General features: G+C 39.1%; 1 protein-coding gene across 2 annotated transcripts; it reads right to left on the reverse strand.

The window, feature by feature from the left end:
* Positions 1 to 6,807: 6,807 nt before the first annotated feature.
* Positions 6,808 to 12,412, reverse strand: LOC102192137 (inositol monophosphatase 1-like). Of its 2 annotated transcripts, none has more exons than XM_005738911.1 (9): positions 12,351 to 12,412; positions 9,831 to 9,911; positions 9,533 to 9,672; positions 9,334 to 9,438; positions 9,164 to 9,209; positions 8,971 to 9,079; positions 7,984 to 8,092; positions 7,190 to 7,341; positions 6,808 to 7,029 (listed from the first exon to the last, which is right to left on the reverse strand). In XM_005738911.1, exons 2-9 carry the CDS (start codon positions 9,891 to 9,893, stop codon positions 6,902 to 6,904), a joined length of 852 nt encoding a protein of 283 aa, XP_005738968.1. In that variant the 5' UTR covers positions 9,894 to 9,911; positions 12,351 to 12,412; the 3' UTR covers positions 6,808 to 6,901. The 2 variants fall into 2 exon arrangements, with proteins under 2 accessions (XP_005738968.1, XP_005738969.1); XM_005738912.1 differs by having other exon boundaries at positions 9,831 to 9,944; positions 12,351 to 12,402.
* Positions 12,413 to 18,489: the final 6,077 nt, after the last annotated feature.

Raw genomic sequence — 18,489 nt, forward strand, 5'->3', positions numbered from 1 at the left:
TAAATCCTTCAGAGGCTGTATCCATTACAGGATCCATGAAAGGTGGGTAAGAGGCAGAGAGCATGGAGGGGCTGCTTCACTGCACACCACACAACCTCTCTTTACACTCAAACTGGCAATTGTTAAATTCACACCCATGTCAGTCTTCTTCACAATTTAGAGCCCTATCAGGCATCTCCTGGTGGACAGAGCTTTCTGCCGTCCACGACGTTTCCAAATGAAATAGCAAAATGTTTCAGCAGTCATTATTTGGCACTCCCCCCACCAACGCGCCCTTTATTACACAGCCTTAAAGATTCATGAAGAGAACGCGCATTCAAATAAGCTTAATATCCATCCTGCTTCATACTAGTAACAACGCGGAGGGCAGAGGGAAGTGAATCATAGTGCCCCAGTGACTTGGAATTGCTGCGATATGCAAATGTGTGAGCTGGTGCAATAGATTATTCAAATGCATGAATGCTTTGCCTTTGGGGTCACCCTACTGCAGAGCCGTGGTCACTCCCCGTGTGTAATAAACCCCTTGTGATGTGTTTCCTCTCCGGATTCTGGGGAGTAATGACCGTGTTCAGACATATGGGTGACACAGTCTAGCCGGTGGTCGTGTAGACCACCCACATACCAACGGATGAGTGGTTACTTGACATCCTACCTAACAACCCCCCCCCCCCCCCCCCCCCCCCCCCCTCCTAAGACCACTGGAAATAAAATTGATTTTGAAATGTAAATAAAAAATGTTTTTAATTGTTTTTTTTTCTTTACATTCTGGTTGATCAGAAAATACGTCTGGGGAAATTTAAAAAAACGTAAAAACAAAGCTAAAATTATTGCGCGAACCTGCAAATATTTCATCATTTTGCTTATTATTTCCAAGCATCCCTAGAGAAAAATCTCTTGTTTGAAACTGGAACACAGATTTACTGAAGAGAAGAAAGGTTAAGAGTTGTGGTTTGCGTGAAGCTTTGAAGCAGTTATGCCTTCCACTCTTAAATGCATTGATGTTTGGCAAAACAAGCCAGATTTATAATGCGCAGTGTTCGTTTCTAGCTTTATTTACAAGATGTATCCTGGAGTTTACAGGTAGTATCTCTAGTCGCTGTTTTATACCGAACATTATTAGACTGTGTGTGTTGTACACAAGTCATGAAATCGCTATAAAATCTTCTAAAACAGCACGCTTTTTATCCAGAATTTATTTAAAATTAACAATGGTTAAATATGAGCATAAAGTAATCTGGTTTATGTGCATTAGTGGTGCCATGGGTTTATGAGCCTCACATATGCAGGGAGCAGGAATGGAAAAAAAGCAAAAAGAAAAGAGATGAATAATAAATAGTGAAGACAAAACGGTCCTCTGACTCTGACTGGTCAAGGTTTCCTTTTGTTCTCAAGTTAAATCATCTTTTGAATATCTTGAACACAAAAGATTTGAGAGGAGATTGGAAGGTTAGAAACTTGTGGATTGGCTTCCTCGGGTTTCCTTTGGCTGTCAGCGCCAAGCAAGCTTGCGCTTATGAAAGAATCTTCGTTCCTTTTTTTAAAAAAAGAAAAAAAAAACAGGCAAAATAATTCTTGAAGCAGCCCTGCACACTCCTTTCATGCAACAGTTGGCACTGTAGTTGTTAGCAAATATTACTCTAACAAGAGTAAAAGTGCATTCATCGAGGGCTTTTTTGAGCCTTGTAAATAGCATTGTCAACAGCAATCACAGAAATGAAAACCCACTTTTCGTGCAGAAGAAAGAATCTCTCCGGGGTCCATCATTTTCTTTTGCAGACTTTTCAAACACTGGCACACTTGAAATCATGTTTATGAACATTGCTCATAAGATTAATACAAAAAGAAAATTCAAGCCTTTTTCACAAAAAAGAAGAATAGTTGGACTTCTCCTTAAAGTTTTTCAATAAGAGTAGAAAACTTTCACCCACCTCTCCTCCATGATTCAAAGTACCAAAGTGCGAGGTAAGTCAGGTAAATTTTGCATGCTATTTGTTAAATTAGCAGCTAATAAGAAACCATGCCCCACTGCGGTTTGATCCATCTGCCACCGATCTAAGGCGGCAACTGCTAATTGCTAACGCCCACATGAGCATCAGGCAGGCGTATTGATTCCTCATTCTCACATCTCAAACATCTTGAATGACACTGAGAAGCCAGTTGCAACAGACCAGGGTTTTACAGGGCACCATGTTGCTGGAGGGGGGGGTAACTAACTGGGGCCGTGCAGTTACTGCTGTGCTTGCACTAAAAAACTCCTTGGACTGTAACATATAAGGACAAGGGACAGGCGGCTAAAGCGAGGAAGGATGAAAAGTACATCACCGGCAGATATAATTAAACCTGTGGTTTTAAAAAGCAAAGATTAAGTGTGTTTAATGGATCAATAACGATGGACAGACAAGACAAAGAAGATTAATCAAAGTGCTCAGAAAATAGAGCACTTAGGCAAGCAATTAATATGTCAAGGGAACCTCGCAGGGACAAAAAAAATCAGTAAAAATAAATGTAAAAACGAACGGCTTCGAGGGCTATTACTTAGGATTATCACCATTGATTTTGTCTATAGCTGCGTGCGTGTTTGATGTTAATATCCATATTGATTCACCACTTTTTAGCAGCTTTTGATAGACACCACTCACACATTCCCCCTCATAAAACTTTCAGATTTAGATTTCATTACAATGTCCAGACCGTTCCCTCATTTCCTCAAGGAAGGTTATGAACATCGATCTGCCCTAGATAGAAAGCATAAGTTCAGCACATGCTTTGGTGAAGTGTGTCTCAACTTTTATATTAGCGTAATAGTGCATCAAAAACAACAGGGACTGGAAGCCCCCAAGTCAATATGGCTGCCGGCCAGGACAAGCTAATTTCTTTGGCTTTGCTTCAGATGTTTTGCATAACATGACTTATACTGACTGACAAAAAGTAGGAAGAAGAGGCACAGACAGAGGCAGGAATGGAAGTAGAGCTTACCGTGCATAATAACCCATGCATATCAGCGAGCCAGAGCTGAGCTGTACTGTACAGGATGTACAGTGCTGTGTATTTATTTCGGTCACGCATTTAAAGCAACCACAAGCCTTCATTACCTAATGATGACAGATAATGGTAACAAGAATAAATTAAAGGCTTCCTGTCTTTTCCATTTTGATCAGGGCTGTTGTTGTTGACTGTGGTTTTATATGCCGGACCCTCAGGACTCACAGACTCAATCTCATGCAGCCAGCTTTGTTCCTGGCTCTACTGAAGCAGAAAAGGTGGACTCTTACTGGAAATCTCCAGGCTTTTCTCCTTGTGATGGTCTCCTCCTTCCTCTGTGTTCAATTTCACTCCACTTGACTGACACATTTCTAGACATTTACAGTAAGAAATTAGCAAATCAAGCAGCAGTGACATCTTAGACGGCTGTTTAAAACTCCCTTTTCTCTCCCAGCTCTATTGATTGCAGTGTAAAATACACAGGACACACTCCTCAAGATTCTATTACAATCTGTTTCATCATGTATAATTTCAACAGATTGGATGATTTCTTCTTCCTCTTTTAAAAAAGAAAGAAAACCTATTTTGTATAATTCTACCTCAAGTGTTAAATTATCCTGCCTGACAAAGAAAAAAATATCTTGAAATGACTGGTGCACTTAACTTGAAAATGTTTTCATTTTGACACCATCTGCACTTACAATATGAATAACGGCGTGCTCCCCCCCCCCACACACACACATCTCTATCAGAAATTTTTTGTTATTGCCACTTAACAGTAACTTTATGGACAAACGAGAAGCTACTGCATCATCCAGTTCCCCTTTTCTTTTTCTTTTCTTGACAACTACACCTCTCTATATATCTGCACAAAGATCCTTTCCTAATCGAGCACTAAAGAATAAAAAAAAACCAAAAAAACAGATAGCATAGCAAAAAATGATGGAGGATCTGTAAACCTGGTACCTATTTGCTTGTCATCATGATGCATGCAGAGGCAGCTGCAAACATCCATCCATCCATCCCTGATCCATTCATCCAAAAGCTATGCCTGCTTTACCCTGGGAAGGGATGGAGTTTATCCCAGGTGGCCAGAGGATAAACTTGTCAACATACTGTAGTCCATCTTTAAATTATTGTTGTTTTTAAAGCAATAAAAATATCATTACAGTATAGGTGACTTCTTAATAATAAAAATAATTGTCTAACTGTAACTGCCACCCATGGTAACTTTGCTTTTATCCATATGAAGCACTTTGCAGTGATTAATATGGCCTTTATCAACGTTAAAGAACCAGCCAACATCTTATGGCCACACTAATGGTCCACATAAACTTCTATTAATTTCTGAGTGGAACAGTGAAGGTAACCTGATAGGATGAGCCACAAAAACTGCATCTTACATTACGATTAGGCTCAATCTTGTTAGACAGGGCCTTGTGCTTCTTCTGGTGTTTTTTTCCTTGTCTTTCCACCCAATCAGCTGCAGTGCATTTATCTGCAGAGCCTCCTAAAAAACATCTGCTACAGAGCAAAATATGGGGGTACTAAGAGGAGTTTTGAAGTCCATCCATCCATTTTCTTGACTGCTTATTCGTTTCAGGATTGCAGGGAGTTTTGAATGGGACGTATGTGAAAAGATAATGGACACAAGCTTTGTGCATGAGCAGTGTATCAGCAGATGGTGGTTACTGTATTCCACTTGTGTGAAAGAATGAGGCATCATTTCCTTAGAGTCTGTTTGGGTCTATGTCTCTTTTCTATCTTTTGGATCAAACACTCTTTTTACCTCCTCTGTTACTCTCAATAAGCCACTGAAATCTTGGCAACATCACAGCAGATGTAAATACTGCTAAAGTAAGTCATGTGGTCATTTTTGTGCATCCACTACTCTTTAGATTGCGCTGTCCAAACACAGTTTCCTTCTCTTGATGTGTTGCTCTCCGTTTTGTGGAGTGGTCAGGTTGCAATCCTGTCTAGACGACTTCAGATGTGATTTTGTTACACGAGTAACAGATTAAAACTATTGTTGGTGATCTGAATATCACACATTGTTAATAACACAGTTTGTGTAGCTGTTAGTAGACGTGTGGATATTTGTAAATGCTTATTAAAGCTTCTCCTCTGTTATTAGTGTATAAACACCAAATAAATGAATGAGCGGGTAACCAAATTTCACTTTATGTAATACTATTAACATGTTCGTATACCTCAAAAGTGAGAAACTCAGTGTTAACTTACTGAGATGCTCGCACTATGAATCAAAAGACATTAATAAATTAATAAACTAAATTTCAAAATATCCTTATATCAGTTTATAGCTCAGATACACTGAATTAAAAGTCATCTGACATACATTTAATAACATATATTTAACTATGGTTGTGTTTAATATATGCCATTCCATTAAGATCAACACAGTGTAATGCATCAGATGTTGCTGCATAAAAAGCAGATGGAAAACAATTTAATTATCAATACCCCTAATGGCCTTAGATTATGAAATAAGCTCATTTTACAAGACAGAAAAAGCTGATATTTTCAAGTAAATATGCTAAATTGACTTTTATGAGCTTGTGTGAGGCTCTCTGACCTCTGTGGCATTTACTGTATTGTCCTACTAGGCAATTTCCAGCCATCTGGTACTCCAGGCAAGTTCAAGTAAATGTTAAGATGTACTGTATTTGCAACTATTATCTGCTAGCCTGTCTCGCAGCACATAATTCCTCTCCGTGCTCCCTCATGACAATAATTTAAAAAACAAAATATGAACATGAGATGGTGAAACGTGGAACTGAAATGGATTTTGCCATTTGAAAGAGTGACGAACAACATCTCTGTTAATTCACATACATCATACACTACAGCAGCGGCAGATGTGTAGGGGCATAATTACACACAATAACTGCAGTTATTTATTATTCAAAGTCAGCAGTGTAAACATGTTCATAGACCCCTCAGCCTAGCACTCCCTACCCCAACCTCCTGCTGTTGTTGTTGCTGCCGCCGCTTCAGCTGCCGTTGTTCCCGCTGTTTTGTCTTGTTGCTCCATTCGCCATTCCTGCTTCCTTTCACCCTCAGCTTGTTCTACCTTTCTCCCACTCTCCCCCACTTCCTCTCCAATTCATTGTGAAGCCAGATGTTATTTTACAGCATGAGCGCAGAAGAAATATTTAAAAAAAGACTGGAAGTTGGGAAACTTCTCATCATGGAGGGAAAAATGTAGAAGTTTAGCGACACAATGGAGAATTTTGTCTGTTTTTAAACCAGAGAACAGAAGCAGCCTTTAATTTTAAGAAATGCAGCAGCAGGTGGGGAGGGGGGGATAAAATAAATAAATTTAAAAAAAAAAAAAACTCCTTGAAGATCCCACTGAATTCCTGATGCATTATTGACCTCTAGTGGACGACGTTTATATGAGGAATAAATTGTGTGAACAGCAGCAGTGTTAACCACATTAATTATATGACACTTGACCAGATCAGTGTTTATCAAGTGACTCCAACATGGACTCAATTAACTGCAGAGGACCATCATCTCCACTGATAAGAACCTTAGATTAAATTCACCCATTTTCATCGGATTGGTACAGAGATAAACAGCGACTGGAAATCCAGCCAATAAGCCTTCAGCTCTAAGGCTGAATGCTCCCCATGTGTTATATTATACAAATGGAAAGCCATAAGCAAACCATGTGCAAATTATGCAAGTATTCAAAATTATAACCATTTCATCCTTCAGTTGATGACTTACTTTGAATCTATATGTAAAATCTGCAGCCAGTCAAAAATCCAGCACTCACATTAAGACAACCAAGTACAGCAAAGAGATTTTTATTCTGACAAAGGTGTGAAAGAGCTTTTCTTGTTCCCATTTTGCAGCGGACTTGAAATTCAGTATAAACGATCATCAAGCACCTTCACTTCTTCTCTATTGGAGCGTCATCCCTCACCACTGGGAATATTTCTATTTCCTTGATGATCCGTTTAGCAATAGTCTCATTGTTTGCTGAAATCATCCTCCGAGACATTAGATCGAATGGTTCCCCTATATTGTCAAAACAAAGCCTTTATTAAGAAGGACTCCTGCAGTCAGTGTTTTCAACAAGTAACATATTGCTTTTTTAATGATATTCATTAACACTCATTTCCAAGCACATATGCTTCATAACCAGCTGTTTGAGAAGATTTTTAGAAATCATACAAACCATCAACATCCAGGAGGATTCCTCCAGCTTCTTTGACTATAACTGCACCAGCGGCAATATCCCAGCAGTGGATCCCGATCTCAAAGAGAGCCTCAACTGCCCCGGTCGCCACAAGACACATGTTTGTAGCAGCTGTTCCTGACCCACGTAGCCTGTCAGGACAAAAAAAAAAAATCAAAGGGATACTGGGAATTGCAGAAGCAGTGAGGAAAACATACCACCGGTCAACAACAACACTTATTGCATCATTTTAACACATTAAATGTTTTGGTTTCACCCTCTTTACTGTTGGTGTTCCTTGGCATACAGTTTGCCTTTCACCATCCTTTACCTTCACTAGCTAGTTAGGAATTTTAAAGTTACTTTGTAAGGTTTAGATAAAGATGGGACTTTGGCTGAAAACACTCCTTTAAAAGTCATCCTGTTTAACCTCTGCGATTAAAGCTGAGTCTACAGGTCCTTTACAAACCTCCATATGGGACTTGTCTCACTATTGCTTCATGGCACAGACTTAAAGGACACCTTGTTTATGCGAGATGCCAGCTGCTTAGACAAAAACTAGACTATTTGACACCTAATCAGAGCAGGCTGTATTGATCTGCATACAACAGGCAATACGCCTGTTCCTTTGACAGCAATTTATGCATTTCCCTGTCATGTTGAATATACATAGATTTAAAAAAAATAAAATAAAAAATTCAGGCAATTTTGTTGAGTTGTGGCTGCAAAAATCCCTGTGGAAGTGACTTTTGACTACAATGCACAGTATAGCGTTTCAATCCAGGCCCACTTACCCATGCACTGGGATGCAGAGGTTCTTTTGCATTGTGGAGAAGATCTTTGTCACTTTTTCTGGGCTTCTATTAGTTCCATGTTCAGAGATGATTATTGACTGGTTAATGTCTGCAATGAGAGCAAGTCTAACATTCTTAGTATGCAACAGTAGATATACACCTTATTACTAGATTCAGAAGTTTCAGAAAGTGGTACATTGGGAATATTGATAAATCTGGACACAAATGTTCATTTCAAAATGTTGTTGTTAAACCAGGGCACATTTCGTCTTAATTAGAAATTGACCAGTTCTGCTACTTTTGCAGTACATATTAGAATTTGGGGTTTGTTTGTTTGTTTGTTTGTTTGTTTTTTAAAAGCATCTGATTTGGTATTCAAATCAAAACAGGGATACATGAATTTGTATCTCATTTTCATCACCAGTTCGTTCAAAATCATTAAAACAGTGTCCTTAAAACTTATTAATATGCATCAAATTATTCAGTGTTTGAGAAGTCTGTCAACTGTGTCACCCTCGGACAAAACCCCGATAGCTCAGCAACACTCGTCCCCAAAGTGACACAAACACCAAATGTCAATTCCATTAGTAATGTAGCAAGTAATACAAAAAAAAAAGTTTAAATAAAAATAAATAAATAAGTTGGGGAACGGTTCTAAAGAAATCTTGGATAACGATGTTAAATCACTCCAGAGTATAATGCAGATTTATGTTTAATTAGTCATCCTTGATAATACCGATGCACAATCCTTTATCAAGCTCAAATTTCCTATTTTCCAAATCAGTTCGATAAAACATTAAAAGTACTGGTAATTAGACTCAAATTTGCTCATGTAGGTAATTTTGTTGGACAATTTTTTAATAAAGAAGGGGGATAAGATTTTACTGGAGAAGTCCATCATGTTACTGCACAACAGGGGTTTAATACGGTGTCCATTTGCCAGTTTTTACATAACAGACTAAACCGTGTGTCATGAGTACATTGTACCTTTCATATCAGACACCTGAATGGGTTCGTCATCACAGAAAGCTCCCTTCCCCCGTCGTGCTTTGTACATCTTGTCCTCCAAGCAGCTGTATACCACACCAAACTCCAACTGAAACAGATTTCATTTTTAAGATTGACTTAATCCAGAGATCTGTGCGCATTTTCTCTAATATAGTAGCTTCATTTGACATACCTCCTTATTGACAGCAAATGCAATAGAGACAGCCACAAATGGGAATCTGCAAGCAGTTTCATGTGTATTGCATTAGTTAGTCAGAAAAGCTTAAATAGACACTCTTATCAAAAGTTGTTTGAGCCTAGAAAGTTATATGCATCTTTCCTTACATCACTTAAAAAGCTTACCCATGTACAAAGTTTGTGGTGCCGTCCACTGGGTCTATGATCCATGTAGGTTTGTCAGTCAAGATACATGGCTCGCCTTTGGCAACTGACTCCTCCCCAATGAAACTGCAGAACGAAGCAGCAGTGGATCAGTGAGGAATACCCACATACAACAACAGATATATATATAAATAGGGGATGGTGGGTATGCATGACTCACCAGTGCGTGCCTTCTCCGAATTCCTCTTTAAGAGACCCGATGATGATTTTCTCAACCCTCTCATCAGTCTTGGTGACGAGGTCCACAGTGGAGCTCTTTGTCATGACTCTGATTTCACTCTCTCCAGCTTTCCTAATTTCCTGATTAAATTAAATTTTGGCACATTGTCAATCCACCTTAAATTGTTTTTTTTAAAGAATGCCCATTTCAGCTTTTTAAACATTAGTAGTGTAATGTTTAATGCTGTGTGTACACTTGAAGTTAGTCACCAGACAACAAATGGGTGTTCAAGACATACCGCTCCAGCTTTTCTTGCCACTGCAACAGCAAAGTCATATGCCTTCTGCCATGGATCTTCCATTTTGCTTTTATATGGAGGCTTGCGTAGGAGAGTTTGAAAAAGAAAAGCAGCCTGTAAAATTGTTACAGCCAAAAAACATTAGAGCATCCACAAGGCAGAGCTAAACAATGCAACAAATGTCCAAGTTATTTTGTCCATCCTCATGGGCATTCACAAAGAATGTGTCACTATCAGATTAACGCGTTACTGTAATCCAATTACTTTTTTCAAGTAACGAGTAAAGTAAGGGATTACTATTGCAAAAACGGTAATTAGATTACCGTTATTTTCCCGTAGGAACGCTGTGTTACTGCGTTACTAAAACCGTGATTTTTTTTTTGCGAGAATGTCTCATGACAGTGACATAAGCAAGTCGTTCCTGACAACAGCTGTGTGCAGATCAACAATGGATCATATATCAAGTGCAGGAGAGAGTATGAGCGTGCAGCGTTTAAAGCGTGGAAGTACTGACCTTACTTTGAGTTTGATTCCATAAAATGTGACAAAAACATTAGCGTCCATCGTGCGTGGGAAGAAAACTTCTTTTTACAGCGAAAAAAACCCCTAAACTTCCAAGCAAGCACCGAGTGCGCTATGAAGTAATGGGAAACTCACAGAGAAACTCGCGGATTCTTCAACTGACCGCGGCACACCTGCACCAGGGTAAACCTCCGCCTACCGCAGTCCTGCTTTACAGGTGAAAATAGAGCAACAGGACCGCTGAGTCTTTGACTTTATTTATTTTCTGCTGTGTTTTACTTGCATCTATTTGAAAGAGTGAGTGTAAACACAAAAAATATTTTATTTTATGTTCTGGAATTAAAAGATTAAAACTAATAAAACAAGTTTTAAAAACAGACTTTTCCATTTGATTACATTTTGTATGATGGATTATGCAGAAAAAGTAGAATTGGGCTGAAAGATCTATCGCTTTATCACCTATTCAGGTTGTAAATCGTGTTTTTAAAAAGTAACTAAGTAACTAAGTAATTAATTACTTTTAAAAATAAGTAATCAGTAAAGTAACGGGATTACTTTTTTGGGGAAGTAATCAGTAATTAGTCACTGATTACTTTTTTCAAGTAACTTGACCAACACTGGTCACTATACTTAAAGATGATGTTTCAAGTCTCTCTAAAACTTCCAACTTTGCAAAACATTTAAAATGCACATAACCAAAATACAAAAGACACAAAAATTGGAGGTACATATATTCAGAGCGTTGCTATGAAATGTTTAAAGCACAATATCTGAACTGGGAGTTCACACACTTAAGCAAACCACTCTTTTCAAATAACTCCTTTAATTTGTGTTTCAATAACCCAGCTTTCTTTGAGTTACCACCTTTCTGCTGGAGGTGCCTGCTGAATTGTGTTAGAAGGATCAAAGCTGCATTACATCAGCTGCAGCTTAAAGGGTGCTGATTGCCAATTGGACTGCACCATGTTCCTCTGGCATTATGTGGAGAGGAAACACTTTCAAATTTGACAGTAGAGACTTTAATCACAACATCAATTTATTTTCATGTAATACTAGGGAGCAGGATATTGACAGGTTTTGTGGTTATCACAGGTGTTTGAATGGCCCTGTCTTTGTCTCTCCCCTTGTGCACCAGAATGACCAAATCCACCACTATTTACTGCTTTTTTTTCCCCTTTTGGTTTGTTTAGTGGGTTCAAACTCAGTTTTGTTTTTGGTCTGTCAAACCAATAAAATACTGCTATAAGCCTGCATAATTAGCAAACTGTTTATACAACAGTAGATATTTATTGGTGTAAGACTGAAGTTGTGAGCACTGTTATGCACTAATATCAACAACATCAGACAAATGTGCAGTAGGTGTGCCACATATATTGTACCAAAACATGTCATATGGCTGCTTTTAATTGCTGCTGCAATTAGGCATCACTACCTCATATCACATTTTGGTTTTTTAAATTTTAATACATAGATATTGTTGCCTGACCACTTTCACCGTCTCTCTCTCTCTTTGGCATTGTTTTGGGGGGTTTTCTTCAAAAAAAAAAAGAAAAGAAAAAAAAGAAAAGTGTCCCAGCTAATCCATGCTGCTTCCACCTATCAGAATGTCTGTTTTATAGCACAGTATATCTGTGCTAAGAAGGCTGTAAAAGGAACTGAGCGTATCATTCCTATCATAAATGAAAATTAGTTAGTAATGCACTTAGGGATACATAAATTGCATCACATTTAAATACACTCCCAGCTAAATTGATTTGAGGATTTGCAGACAGCATGCCTGCAGAGAGAACTGCCTGTTACTTAAGGACAAGACAACACCCTTGAGTACATTGTGCCCTGAGGTACTACTGTACTGCAGAACATATAGTGTCTAAGCTCTTCTGCTTCACATGGATTAGATCTACTTCTAGAGTGTGTCCAAGCAGATCAGAGAATGTTTTGTAAAAAAAAATCCAAGAAAAGTTTAATGTGAAGAATTTAAAAAATAAGAAGCCTTACCTTGCAGAGTCAGGTTGCCTCGAGATACTACTGCAACTTCTTTAGAAAAGCCTAACTTTAAATTGCCTCATTGAAGAGATGAAGCAGCTAAAAAGGCTGGCATGACAAAGTAGGAAAAGTACTGGGACCGCCCTCAGATGGTTCTCACAGCAATCAGAGGAAGAAAACATTCTGTCCCATCTCAGGGAGACCTACAACAACCTGATGGCACATTCACCATAGAGTGAGTGCATCCTTATCCTTAAAAAAGTAAGTGGAAAATTTTGAGTGTCTCCCTAATTCTTGTGGAGTCCCATAGGAAAACACAGCCCGCTGCCATACATTTCTGTGAGTTGTAATCGAATACAGAACAATTTGGTATGACAAACAAAGCTTCGCTTAGTTTTATATTTCCTGGCAGTTTCACATCCATTGAGCTTTCTCTTTATGTCCTTTTATTGTATTCCACTGGTGGAAAATAGTTTGAAAGGTCCCCTGGTGAGTCGGTCTCAATTATGTGTGCGTGCATGGCTGTTGTTCAATGTGCCTGCTGGAAGTTGGATAAAGTCTTTACAGTTTCCCCATGAACTGAGTAGAAGTAAACACAACAGATAAACACATCCATGAGCATCAATATTTATGTGTCTAAATGTGTATATCTCAGTCAGATTTTATATCCAACTGTACTGTGAGGCAACTTAAATGTGAAAATACTCTCGTTTTCTGTTGGAATCATCTGTTTGGCACAACAGCTACAAGACGCTCAAAATGTCTAATAAAGTCTACTTAAGTCTGGCAAAACCAGTCTTGACTGTTTAGACTCAGACATGTCATAATACATATCCTATCTATCTTTCAAATACATGCTGCACTCAGGTCCTGAGGCATTCCAAAACACTTTTTGTGCTTTTTTTCTTTTTACAAAGTCATAATGCCACTTCTCGCCCTGACAGTGGTCTTGCGTGGAGCAATTCTTTGCAGCAAGACAAATTGTTCAGTTAAATTTTGCACGTCTCAAGGACGTGATGTTGCATCTCTGTCTGCCTTGTGATTTCAAACGTGACGACAATGGAGACATGTGGCTCGTTTATATCTAAGGACAACAACCCCCGACCCTGGGAAAGTGACCTTCTATATACTAAACAGGGCTAGTAAGACATAGCAAAATATGTGCTGTCTTCTACATTGTGTGATATGTCTGCATGAAGCAGAACAGTCGTTTTTTTTCCAGGGCACGTTTCAGCATGATGCTTGACGTTGCCACACCTTCCATAACTTGCGTTCATGGGTGTTGAATATGTTCAGCCTGTTTCTGCAGTTTGCTAATCTGCAAGTCATGACAACATGAGTGGTGACGCAAATGTTTGGGAAAAAAAAACTACATCTGCAAGGATCCTTAAGGTCTTCACATGACAACAGCTTTGTTAAACAATCTGCTTCATCGTCCCCTTGATGAAGTTGTGGATTTGCTACCTCTGTTGAATTAAAACAGTTCAGAGTGGGATATTACATGGTGGGATTTGTTGAGTTTTATTTGACTGGGAGCTGCAGGAGAGCAGTTGTCACCCCGATGTCTCCGTTGTGCACTAAATATAAGATGTTCTCAGAAATGTTGGGAGACACACAGACGAAAGTGACAGGACAAGCAAAACAAATACATCAGTCCTGCTGTCTCCCTGGCAGGTCCGTTATGAATAATTTATCCGGGATGATGGATGTTTCGGATGTTTGGTTGCCTTGAATCACAGCTGTAACTGAGGCCTGCCATGAAGGTCAGCGGTGCACCCTGAAAGATGAGGCTTTATCAAGTCACCAAGCCCCTTTTGATCTATCAATAAGACTTCCAGCTGTACTTGGGGACAATGGGGCTCAGTAGTAGGCTCCAGAAAGACAGCATGCTCACAGTTAAATTTTTAACACATTTTCCACCTTAGTAATATGCTACCCTGATGCACAGGTGAGGCTCATGGCAAAGTAATTGGTGTTGTAGTAATTTGGTAAAATGAGCAATTCTACCTCATGATGATGCTCAGTGGATGGATTACTGCCTACCAGGCACAAACCCAGCATCCCAAAGAGCAAAAGGCCCCTGATCTAGAGCCTCAGTTTGAAGTGATACTTAACATTTCTTGGTGGCAGTTCAATCTCAGAACCACAAAGGCACAAAACAATGAGACACAGAAGTACTTAAAACTGCAAAGAGACACAAATCTCCTTAAGACTGGGTGTGTTTCTTCTTTGTAAAACCTGTGGGGGACCTTTTGCAAGTTTGCCCCCAGAGACCTGCTCACTTATCCATCCTATATAATACCAATAAGGAAATGATTTCAGTTCATTTTATAGCACCCAGAATATATGAACCACATCGTATGGGAATCTGTCAAATAGTTGGTGGGATTTTTTATACCTGTTGATGGTGCAATAGGAGTGAAACTCTGAGGATTACTAAAGGTATATTCTTCTGGGAACTGTGAGCAGTTCTTCAAAATACTTTATATTTTAGTTTTGTCCAAAGTGGTGAAGGAACTGATGACATTATTCCACTTTTTCAATTCAGGTGTTGGGGGGGAGGCTGTAACTATCCCAGCTGCCATAGGGTGAGAGGTAGGGTACAAACTGGACAGTTCACCAGTCTGTCTCAGTGCTAACGCACAGAGACCAACAGCCACACTCACATTCACCCCTACATCCAGTTTAGAATTAGACTTAACTTAACCCCATGTCTTTAAACTCCGGGAGGAAGCTGGAGTACCCAGATAGATCCTACACAGACATGGCGAGAGCTGGATTCAAACCCAGGACCTTCCTTTTGTGATATTATAGTGCTAACTGCTGCCCACAAAAAATATAAGTATAAAATATAAAAAATGAACCATATAGTAATTCAGTGTTATCATAGGTTTAGATTCCTTTAGTATTTCCATGTACTGAGCTACTTTTTACAAGCAACTTTAGAAATTCAAATTAGCATGGTAGTAGAGCTACCACTAGAGCAGCGGTCCCCAACCTTTTTTGCGCCACGGACCGGTTTATGTCCGACAATATTTTCACGGACCGGCCTTTAAGGTGTCGCAGATAAATACAACCAAATAAAACTAGTACCGGTACCGAAAAAAGAAGATTTATTCATAACACACGTGAAACGACCCAGAAAAAATGAGTAAACGACAAAAACGATAACAAAATAATGCTAAAAACCGATAAAAACCCTGAAAACCACACATTTCACACCCGAACCTCAACTCTCGTGGCCCGGTACCAAACGACTCACGGACCGGTACTAGTCCGTAGCCCGGGGGTTGGGGACCGCTGCACTAGAGTATCTTTAGCGCAGCAAAGCACATTTTCTTTGACTGTAAAAGGCAAAAATTAGGCCATTAAAACATGAACAAGTATTGTATGCTGTCAGCTGGACTTTTGTAAATGTTAAGGATTTCCTGTGAAGTGAGAAGAAATAAGCTACAAATTAAATGTACAGTCAGGGAAGCCAAGATCTAGATTGTTCTTCATCACTTGATTGGAATTTGCAGGCCAGCAGGAGGGCTGCCTCCAATTTCCCTTCTCTGAACAGCAGAGCAGTAGGAGGCTAGAGACCAGTGGTTTATATTGCAGCAAGTGGGAATTCTTCCTGATGGAGGGCTGCGGGGTGTCTGTTAGGTTGCCATTATTCCTACAGGGATCTGCTAAGTGGACTTGCATTGCACGGTCTATCATCCAAATAACTGTGACTGAAAGTGCTTCACATACCCAAATGGTACACAGTATCCATCATGTGATGATGAACTAGCATGAGTTGGTGCTTTTAGCTCTGAGAGGATGTACTTAAAACAAAGCAGTGATTTAAGCTAATGCCAATATGTAAAGATAATAATTTATGATCTTAGTCTATGACATAAACATAGCTGTGGTTATCAGGTTAATATTCAGTTAAAGTATGTGGAAATTAAAAAATATGGACATTGCAGTTGTACTCCAATTTTCTCCCAGTGCTGGCTAAGGAAGCCACCAACCCCCATCACCATGGCTGGAAACCCAGTTAGATGAATGGGTGAATGAATAGATGGATAGGTGTGTGAAAACTATATTCTAATAGTACAACGGCCATCATACATTTTTTCTTTTGACAAAGTGCCAGTGCTTAATCTGAAACCACTTCTACCCATTTCCACAAAAAAAAAAGACTTGCTGAAATTGTTCTGCCATTACCCCAACTTCAGCTATTTACACCGTAATGTTCAGCTGTCGACCCTGTCGAAGTCTAGCTGTCGAAAGTCACAATGGCCTCAGAAAAAAAGGCAAAAGCACGACCAAGTTCTTTCTCAAACAGTTTAACAGTGGGAGTGTCTCTTGATGTCAGAAGGGAGGGAAGGTCTTGCCATTGCTAAACAATAACTACAATCACAGTCATAAACAGAACACAAAATGATAAGTAAGTGACTAAAACAAAGAAAAAAACACTAAATTCTACATTAAAGTCTAACTAAAGCTGTTTAAACATGTTTGATACAAAAAGCACAGCCTCTGTATTTTTATTTTTATTTTTAAAGAACAATGGTTGGCATTTCTTTACTGTCAATGAGAGCCTGTAATGAATCTGTAGTCACTCTACAGCTAAAACGGGGGGGGTATTTAAATTTTAAAGTTGCAAGAACTGATTTGTTTAACATCTGCTGGTGTAAAGGTGAAAGCCAGAAGAGGAAGCGCTGGCTTTTAGCTGACTGACTTCGGAAGCCATTCCCAACACTGGTGATTACGTCGCTACCCCCTGTTGTATACAAACACACACCATTGATTTCTGTGGAAGGGGGGTTGCAGCACATACAACGGGAGTTTGCTCAAGTAAAGTGTTTTAAAGCCATTTATTAGCCATCAGCTGAAAAAACAGCCCACGGAGAGAAAAACTCTGGACTATTTTATAGAGCTCATCAGCCCAGGGGGCAGTCCACCACTCTGCATGTGCAGTCTCTGCAGCACTGGCTGAAAGGGCAGGGGAAATGCAGCGGAGAATTTTACATGGAGTAATGGCTGCGAATGCTTTTATCTCTCCACTAAATCACAACGATAGCAGCAAGTGGTTTTTTCCCGTATTTTATGGAGTGTCAGAGGCCTGTTTTCTGTTTATTTGGTTTCCTGTTTGCCGCAAGAGACATTTTTCTTGCTCACGCTTTTATTTTATAGATTTATCATTTTTCTAGGTCAAAGCAACACATCGCTGATTCAGAGCCCTTTTAGGATGCCACAGAGGGGTTTGGGAGCCTTTCCGGACAATGGATACAGACAGTGGGTTTTTTCTTCTTTTTGCAATAATAGCTGTACATAATAACGTATGAGCAAGCATGGGAGCTTTTTGTGTTATCACAGTAACATAGCGTAACTTCACATAACTGTCATGCTGCATTAAGCAACACACGATGGGAGGTGTCTTGACACATTCTGCCATTTTCCTTCTTGCGGTTTATTAGGACATTTCAGAGGAAGCAAGTCCAGACAGTAAACGTCCATATCTAGTGCTGGAACCGTAAATGTGCACAAAATAAGAATTTTTCAAATGTAACTTCTTTTTTTTTCTTAAACCAACATTTTCAAAAAGAGAAAAACAATAGCGCAAGACAAATTAGGACAGACACGGTATCTATGGAAACAAGACAAACAGGTACACACATTGAGACAGGGTTGTGGGGGAATGTTAGAAAGTAGATAAATAAATAAATAAAATACAAATGAATGACAAAAAGACCAGTCACAGGAATACTTACAACAATAATTATCATGGTCATACAGGCTTCAGTTCTGTTGCCATTTATTGTCCTTTCTCACTTCATGACTGAGGCATCTGCATGCAAGTTGACATCTGCAGGACCTTCATTACATCAATTTAACCACCTGTGTTAAAACAAGCGCTTTCAATGGTGCTTTAATTTTCTGTCTTCCTGTTGGATTCTTGTGAAAACAGACATGCGGTGACTTCATTTTGGCTCTACAATAAAGACATTAAGCAGTTAAACAGTACATTAGTTCCATAAGATGAAAATATGCTTTAATAATCAGAAGTTAGAGCAGCCAAACAATAAAAAAAACAATGTACCTCAATAAAATAATTACAAAATCCCAAAAGAAAAACAGAGTTAAAAAAAATAACTACACAAAGGAAGGAAATGTC

Source organism: Pundamilia nyererei, unplaced genomic scaffold (assembly GCF_000239375.1).
Source record: "Pundamilia nyererei isolate P.nyererei 1_Seehausen unplaced genomic scaffold, PunNye1.0 scaffold00087, whole genome shotgun sequence".
NCBI classification, from domain to species: Eukaryota; Metazoa; Chordata; class Actinopteri; order Cichliformes; family Cichlidae; genus Pundamilia; species Pundamilia nyererei.